The sequence below is a fragment of the Vombatus ursinus genome, unplaced genomic scaffold (genome assembly GCF_900497805.2).
Source record: "Vombatus ursinus unplaced genomic scaffold, bare-nosed wombat genome assembly UNPS02014821.1, whole genome shotgun sequence".
Taxonomy (NCBI): domain Eukaryota; kingdom Metazoa; phylum Chordata; class Mammalia; order Diprotodontia; family Vombatidae; genus Vombatus; species Vombatus ursinus.
In genome coordinates this window covers 18,827,789-18,836,529 of record NW_020954599.1, presented here as the reverse complement: position 1 = coordinate 18,836,529, position 8,741 = coordinate 18,827,789, and the positions used below count along the sequence as shown (strand labels likewise).

Genomic DNA, 8,741 nt, shown 5'->3' with positions numbered 1-8,741 from the left:
ATTTGTACTTGTAAACTGCCAGTGAACCTTATAACAGGAAGACCCACCCTATTCTATTCAAAAGTTGAAATTTTGACTGCCAATAAAGTTTGGAGGCTATGATTAAGAAGCCGGGCTTCAGACATGTATGGACGGCAACCCGTTGACCTAGAAGCTAATGAGTGCCAGGTTGGATATGTATACACAGAGGAGTAAATTCAAAAAAATTATAGGAGGGAAAGTACCCTCATTAACAATTGTGGAAGTGCAAATTAAGACTTGTTTCGTATAGGAGGTAGTACTTGAACTGAGCTTTGAAGTCAGTTGGAGGTAAGGAGGGAACACATTCTAGGCACATGGTAGTCTGTGCAGAGAACCCAGAAAGGGAATGTGGAGTTTGGTATCTAGCTACATAGAATGGTACAGAGTGTCCGCAGAGACATAATATGAAATAAGCTACCACCAGCTGATCTGGCTGCTTTAAGGGCCAGGCTAAGGAGTTTGTATTTTATTTTATTTTATTTTTATTTATTTGTTTTGGTGAGGCAATCGGGGTTGAGTGACTTGCCCAGAGTCACACAGCTACTGAGTGTTATGTGTCTGAGGCTGAATTTGAACTCAGATTCTCCTGACTCCAAGGCCAGTGCTCTGTCCACTGCGCAACCTAGCTGCCCTCTGTATTTTATTTTAAAGGCAATATAAAGTCACTAAAAATTTTGAGCAAGGGTGTCTTTTCTGTTCAGACCTGTGTTTGAAGATGATTAATTTGGCATTGTGGGAAGGGTAGCTTAGAGAGGGGAGTGACTGGAATTAAGGAGGACAATTTGGACACTACTGGTATGGTCCAGGCAAGAAATTAGGAGGGCCTGAACTAGGGTTGTATCCATGAGAATGGAAAATAGAGGAACAGATTAAAAAATGTTGTGGAGGTAGAATCAACAAGAATTAGCAGCTGATTGGACAAGGGGATGATGAAGAGGGAAGAGTCCCAGAAAAGTTCAAGGCTGAGAACCTTGATGACTAGAACTTGACATTGTCCTCTATAAAAACTGGAGGAGAGGCAGGTTTGGGGAGAAGATGAGTTCTATTTTAAGTATGGTGAGTTTGAGATGCCAGTAGGATATCCAGGTGGCATCTGGTGATGCAAGGCTAGAATTTAGGAGAAAGGCTAGGGATGGATATAGAGATTTGGGAGTCATCTGTTTACTTGGGGATACTTGAGGAACGTATAAGATCACCAAGGCACAGTGTGTACCCAGTGAAGAGCAGAGGGCCCAGAACAAAGCCTTGGAATACAGCCACTTTCCAAAAGCAGGTTATAGTTGATGACTAAGATGGCTACAAGACAAGTATTCAGACAGGCAGGAGGAGAGCCAAGTGAAGGCAGTATCATGGAAGCCAGGAGAGAATAAAGCTGGGCTTGGGCAAGGAGAAAGACTAGCTCAACCTCAGAGACTGGCACAAAGGAGGAGAGAGTGAGTGGTGATGGAGATGAGTTTAAGACAAGAAATAAGGGAAAAGAAAGATCTCAGTGGATGGCCTCTGCTCTTCCTAAAATGCAAGATAACATGGTAGGGGGTGGAGTGGGGGTGGGGAATTGTGAAGCAGAGGTTTAGAACAGTTACCTTGAGGAATGTAATGGCAATCAGACAGGGAAGCATGCCTCACACCTCTTGTGGGAAAAGAACTAGTGGTGTATCATGGTGGTCATAGTTTCAGAGATGGTCAATGTATTGATTTATTTTGCATTTGATCAAATTTACTTGTTACAATGAAAGGCTTAATGATGTTGGTGGGAAGTAAGAGTGATAAACAAAAAAAGAGAAAATAACACTAGAAAAATATTTTTAAAAATCATTCAGATAAGGTTAAAAGCATTGCCATGTAAAGGCCAGCTGAGATTTGCTGATTAGATGTCATGAATGTCTAGTCATCATGGTTGTGTGACTTCTTTCAGCATCATGGAATTTAGAGTCCAATCCAATTCAACAAGCATTTACTAACCATCTTCTTTGTAAGTCAGTCAGTAAGTAGACTAGCATTTGTCAAGCATTTACTGCGTTCCAGGCAAAATGCTGAAGATACACCCCCTCCCCCAAAAAAAGGGCAAAAACAGTCCCTACCCTTAAGGAGATTATATTTGAATGGGAGAGACGTGACATTGATAACTAAGTACAGACAAGGTATATACAGAATAAAAAGAAAGCAATCTGAGAGGGGAAGGCATTGGCAGGTAGGGGTACTGAGAAAGGACTCCCGCTAGAAGTAGGATTTGAGCTAAGTTTTGAAAGAAGCCCGATTAGAACGGAGAATATTCCAGGCATGGGAAACAGTCAGTGCCAAGGAACCGTACTAGGATTGGAGCATATAAAGACAAAACCAAAAAGAGTCTCTGCCCTTAGGCAACTTGCTGGTGTCAGTAGATCTGAGTGAAAATTCTATCTCTGCCACTTAGAACCTATGTGACCTTGGGCAAGGTGCATCATCTCTCTCTAGGTCTCAGTTCCTTAGTCTATAAAATGAATTGGTTGGATTAGATTAACTCTAAGGTTCCTTCTAATTAAAAATTCTGTGATCCCATGACTGTAGATATGAGTGCTACATTTTTTTTTACATTTTTTGGGGGGTGAGACAATTGGGGTTAAGTGACTTGCCCAAGGTCACCCAGCTAGTAAATTTCAAACATTTGAGGCTGGATTTGAACTCAGGTCCTCCTGACTCCAAGGCCAGAGCTCTGTCTACTGTGCCACCTGAGTGCTACATTTTAGGAAGGATATTGACAAGCTAGTCCGTGTCCAGAATAGGATGGCTAGAATGGTGAGGACATATATGAAGCAGTCGAGAGTGATGGTAATGCTTAACCTGGAGAAAAGGAAAAGATGTGTTAGTGGCATGATAGTTGTCTTCTCAAGATGGTGGTCAGTCATGAGAAAGAGGCATTATACTTGTTCTGCTTGGTCTTGGGAGGCTGAATAAGGAGTAATGAGTGAAATGTGTTGGAGGCAGAGTTAAATTCAAAGTAAGGAGAAACTTTAGATGAAGTAGGATTATTCCAAAATGGAGGGGCTATGTAGAGGAGTAGTGGGCTTCCCCTCACTGGAAGGAGGGGGAGACAGGGAGACAGAAAGAGATGGGGAGAGACAGAGAGACTGAGAAAGAACATTTATTAGGGCACTTACTATGTGCCAGGCAACGTGCTCAGCACTAGGGATACAAAACCAAGAAAATGAGATAGTCCCTATCTACTCTCAAGTAGCCCACATTCTAATAAGGGAAAACAAAACATAAAAAGGACTTGGAATGAGGAAGAAGACGGATGAAGGAGAAGGGAAGGATGATGGTGGGAAGGATAGAGGGTACTAGCGCAGGGTAAAGGCAACCAAGTCTGAACAGAATGCCCCTCAAGATGTGATGGTCCCTCTTCCCCTCCCATGATTTACCAATTAGTGGAGAGGCCTCAAGGTAAACCACTTGCTGGGCATCTGTACAGAGGATACTCACGTAGGTGTGAATCAGACAAGTACTCTCAGAGAAACTGATTGGACCACCATGTTATTTGGGTTATAAAAACATTCAGAAGAAGAATAGAAGCATTCAACTTAATGGAAGTCCCATCCACAAGCTTCAGTAGTCAGACATCCATGTCTGGAGGGATTTTTGAAGAAAACCCAAAGGAGGAAACCCAGTGAATACCAACAGGGAACGTGAGGCAACCGGGGTTACCTCAACAGGAAGGAAACAGTTGCCTTAATAGAAAAGAGAAGCTACATCTGTTGGCTTAATATTTGCTATGGCTTCTGGGGAGGCTGAAGGGAACTTTGAGGCAGGTAGCATACCTACTTGGAGCCCCCTGGGATCCATCAGCCCAGAATTTAGGCTCCCGGCCAGCATGCTGGCAACACCTGGTCTCCCAGAAACAATACAAAGGTGGAGCATCTAGATATGGCAGGCAGTAAGTCACAGAAGAAATGCCTAGACTACCCTGCCAGTGATTTCATAAGAGTATAATGTAAGAGTGATGTAAAGGTTACAGAGTCCTGGAATGTTAGCTTTCTCTGGAAGGAAATTAGAGCTCATACATTCCTACTCTTTCAGCCCTCTCACTTGCTAGTGACTTCTTCCCATAAATCACTTTGTACATCCTGTAATTCCTATTTACTTTTCTATGTGCCTGTATTGTTTACCATTCCCCCCTCCCAAAAAAACACAAAAACCAAGCTCTTTCAGGGCAGGCATTGTTTCTTTTTTTGCCATTGTAGTCCCAGTTACTGTTGTTCAGTCATGACTGATACTTCATGACCACAGTTGGGATTTTCTTGGCAAAGACACTGGAGTGGTTTGCCATTTCCTTCTCCAGTTCATTTTACAGATGAGGAAACTGAGGCAAACAGGATTAAGCGACTTGCCTAGGGTCACACAGCTGGATTTGAACTGAGGAAGACTGTCTTCCTGACTCTAGACCTGGCTCTCTGTGCACTATGGCATCACCTAGCTGCCCCTTGTAGTTACAGTCCCAGTCATGTTTTTGGATCTGACTTGGGATTCCATTTGCACAGGGAATTCTCTTCTGCTGATGCAGTCCATAGGGTTGGAGATTTAAAACTGGAAAGCACCTTAGAGGCTATCAAGTTCAATTCTTCCTTATTCTGCAGATGAGGAAACTGAGGCAATGAGAGGTTAAATTACTTGCCAAGCATCATACAACTAGTGTTTGAGGCAGAATTTGAATCCAAGTTCTCCTGATTCTTTAAGTGCAGTATTCTTATCAACTCAGCTACTCTGCCTCTCTGAAATTTATTTTTAGAAAGCAGCCAGACACACAAGTCTAATAAAGTCAACAAATATTTATTAAGTGTTTACTATGTGCCTAGGCATAGAGCTAAGGGCTAGGAGTACAAATCCAAGCAATACGACAGTTCCTTCCCACATTTTAATAAGGAGTAGACAATATACAAAAGGGAGCTGAAAGTAGTGGGGGAGGGGTGTGTGTGTGTGTTGATTATGGTAACAAGTTCAGAGAACGAAGAATCGGCTGGTCCGATCTTCGAAATGGAGTTTCAAGGAAGAAATCACCAACAGGAGAGTACTGGAGTAAAGAGAAAATGAAGCTGCTAAATCACTTGGCTGAAATCTAGACAATGGAGCGAAGCCTCAAAACTTTTAGCTAAGAAACAGCTCTGGTACAGAACACTTGTTTCCTCTAACTCAATGATGTCACGTAGGCAGATACAGAGACAAATACAATGTCGTCGGACAGCTTCTTGATGGACTCCTCAGAGACTGAGTCATGAGCTTCGTAACAGCAGACTCTTAATAAATGCATACTGAATGAATCAATGAACCCTTTCATTTTTGAAATTAGAATCTAAGAAAAACAACTTGGAAGGATTTAAAAGCTCTGATAAGCGCAATGGCCAACCACAACCCCAGAGGACCAATGACAGATCATGTTTCCCATTTCCTGACAGATGGATCTAAGATGCAGAATGAGATACATTTTTGGACATAGCAAATATGTGGATTTGTTTTCTTTCATCGTGTATGTTCGTTACAAGGATTGTAATTTTTTCTTTTTCTTTTTTTTTTAATTTGTGGTAGGAACTTTGTAGCAAAGGTAGAAGCTAGTAATAGTGTTAAAAAAAATAATAAAACAATTATTTAAGGGTCTTTAAAATGCCCAGATGGGAACAGGAGGAAGTTCATAGAGAAACAAAAGTAATTAGGACAGCTTTGAAAATAGCATGTTGAATTTATTCTATTCTTTTAAAAAACTGTATGTAGTAGAGGTTTATAATTTCACACATAAGTCTCTCTTTCTGTTCTGCTGTTTGTTCTGCTTTAGTGTTTGTTAAATTCAGAATTTTTAAAAAATGAAAATGTAAAATTTGGAACTTTCTCCTTGGAAAAATTAGGATTCTGAGCTTTGGTTCAGTCAAGTGATTTGCCCAAGGTCACACTGCTAGTTACTGGAAGAGATAGGCTTAGAACCCACATCTCCTGTCTCTCTGTTCAAGATACTTGCCTCTACCCAATTAAATACCTGAAATAATGTGGTAAATATTTAACAACCAGATCTCCAAAAAACAAATCAAAGGAAAAAAACCCCTGCAAGACATTCTTAAGTTTAATCTGTATTACAACCTTGTTCTCCATCACTTTCTTAAGTCTAGACAATCAACAAAACAATAAATCAAGCCCTTAATTTGTAGCATTTGCTGATTTCTGAAATATATATACATATGTATGACAGATTATATATATTACATATATACTAATAATTTGACAATCTCCTAGCCTGTAAGAGCTGACTCCACTACACCCCTAAGCTAGCCAGATAATGCTTAAGATGTTTACACATTTTAACAGGAATCATTTTCTGGCATTAGCTAGTCAGATGACTTTTGTTTTGCTTTGTTTTATTGTATGTGTGGGGGGAGGGGCGGTGTGAGATGGAGCGGGGGAGGTGAGAGAAGGAGAGTATAGCAGTATAGGGGAAAGACCTTGTGGTGCTCCTGAAATCATACCTCTGAAGTAGCCACAAAGGAAAACCAATAGGGTTTTGTATATGGGAGAGGTCACAGTTAACAAGTGGCCCAATTCTCTTCTCAAGTGTGACTGACACCAGGCAACCACTCGCAATGCGTGGGGTTATTGGGACCTTTCTTCTAAGTACTTCCATGTAAATCACCTCTGCACCACCCCCATCTCGCCCAACCTCCACCCCCCATCTCCCATTCCCCATCCCCCATTCCTACCCCCGCATCTTCCGATGGTCATATTGCCGGGGCAGCTTACACTAAAACAAGTACTTCAGTCTTTTTTTTTTTTTGGGCAGACTTTCATATTTGCCTTGGCCCCTCCTCTCCCAATTCTCATCCCTACTGTCACGCGACTTGGCAGAGGCGGAGAGCTGGCAGGAGGAGGTACAGTCCTGCGGCTCTCTCTGCTCCTCTACAAATAAAGGGTTCTTCGTCCCAGCTCCCACCTGGAGGAGGGAGAAGCCCTCGCTCAATCCAGCCTGGCTTTGCTCGCCCAGCCAGCGACGCGTCTCTGCCTCTCCCAAGACAGCTGCCCCGGACCGCCTCCTCCGCTCTCGCTGCATCCAGTCGCCTTGACCTTGGCCTTGGCCGAGATAGGTAAGAGTTAGGGGGCGGAGGGAGCCTCCTCCGGGGATCCCGTCCCTCCGGTTTGGCCCTGCCCCAATTACCTGGCCCATCCTGCCCCACCTGGCCAGGGAGGGGGCTCAGACACACCGCAGCTTGCAGCCTTGGAAGAGCTGCTTCCCCGGGAGCGCGTGGAGGAAAGGGGAAGTGCCGAGAGTCTGGCCCTGGATGTCGGCGTGCCTGCTTCTGAAAGGAGTGGGACAGAGGGAAGTAGAGACAGGCTCTTCCTTCTTGTTGATGTGCTTGACTTGGCAGTTGAGACACACTTGGGAAAGTGAAACGTAGATGGACCAAGTAAGGACAAGGAGGTGGGAAAAAGGAAGGAAATAACCGAGAAAACCCCGAAGTGCCCACAAAAATAACGTGCGCCTTGACCTTGTGTCCCCAGGGTCGGTGCTAGATGCGTGGCCAGTAGAAGGAGGCCGGACGGAATTGTGAGTTTTGGTTTCCCCCAATCTCTTGCTGACCGGGAAACACGGGTGGGCTCAGAATGCTGCGTAGCCCAAGGGGCCAGTAAGTTGAGAGCTCAGGGACTTTAAACGCCTTCCATTTCGCCCATTTTACAGGTAAGAAAATTTAAACTCACAGTAATAAGGTCGAAGCAGACCCTAGTCGTCGGAAGCGAAATTTCGGGTTTGGGAACTTTTCTATGGGCTCCAGCCTCTTTCAAGACGGCTCAATCTTTATGGAAGAGCAGGGATGCAGAAGAGCAGTATTACAAGACCTGTGAGTTCATAAATGTAAGGAGCTCCCAGTGTGGAAATGTTTTCCACCAATGCGGGATTGCAGTCCAGTCTTAGAGAGCTGTCTGGGGAATTGAGAGGTTAAAAAACACCCAGGTTTACACAGCCCTTCTGTTTCAGAAAGAGGACTTGAAGTCCGTCCTGACTCCCAGGCCAGCTCTGATTCACTCTGCTATGCTGCCCACTCATCTACTCTGGTGAGGAAGGCGTCGGGCTTAATAAGGGAACATGAACCCAGGTTTCCTGACTCTTGGCTTATTTTCGCTGCACAGGGCTTTTTCTAGAGCCTAATTCTGTTAGAATAGCAACTTTCTTTCCTTAAAGCTGACTCTGCAGGCCACAGAAGAAAGTTGGTTCCTTGGGACTTAACTAGTTGAGCATTTTCTATATCTTTAGTAGCTTGAAAACACCCTCATCCCCACAATAGGTGCACAGTTACTGTTGTGCAACAGCTACCGAGTAAAGCTTTTATGGATCTGGGCTTTGGGAGATAGATATGATAGAAAGATAGGCACAGAAACAGACACAGATAGGTGATGGACAGGGGACAGTTATTCATTTGGGTCTGACTCTTTGTGATGCCATTTGGAGTTTTCTTGGACCAAGATACTGGAGTGGCTTGCCATTTCTGTCTCCAGTTCATTTTATATATGAGGAAACTGAAGCAAACAGGGTTAAGTGACTTGCCCAGGGTCATATAGCTAGGAAATATCTGAGGCCAGATTTGAACTCAGGAAGATGAGTCTTCCTGTCCAGCACTCTATCCACTGTGCCACCTAACTACTAGGTAGGTAGATAGGTAGACAGATAGAAAGAAAGAAAGAAAGAAAGAAAGAAAGAAAGAAAGAAAGAAAGA

General features: G+C 43.5%; 2 protein-coding genes across 5 annotated transcripts in view; one reads left to right on the top strand and one right to left on the bottom strand.

Annotated features, from left to right (window-relative positions):
* Window positions 1-6,752: 6,752 nt before the first annotated feature.
* The window catches only part of LOC114024386, a 9,162-nt gene continuing 7,173 nt past the window's right edge, over window positions 6,753-8,741 (bottom strand). Inside the window, exons 2-4 of the mRNA XM_027837384.1 lie at window positions 7,729-7,805; window positions 7,187-7,538; window positions 6,753-7,101 (exon numbers count right to left, since the gene is read on the bottom strand). Coding sequence (XP_027693185.1) covers window positions 6,776-7,101; window positions 7,187-7,538; window positions 7,729-7,805 — 755 coding nt within the window. The 3' untranslated portion in view covers window positions 6,753-6,775. The remainder of the gene's footprint in view (window positions 7,102-7,186; window positions 7,539-7,728; window positions 7,806-8,741) is intronic.
* Window positions 7,038-8,741, top strand: part of TIFA (TRAF interacting protein with forkhead associated domain) — a 12,592-nt gene continuing 10,888 nt past the window's right edge. The window contains exons 1-3 of one of the 4 annotated variants that reach the window (XM_027837393.1): window positions 7,038-7,115; window positions 7,531-7,576; window positions 8,006-8,082. The gene's annotated coding sequence lies outside the window, so the exon portion shown is untranslated. Of the gene's footprint in view, window positions 7,116-7,347; window positions 7,437-7,530; window positions 7,709-8,005; window positions 8,083-8,741 lie in introns of those variants that run through there. The other 3 variants (XM_027837391.1, XM_027837392.1, XM_027837394.1) reach the window with 3 other exon arrangements.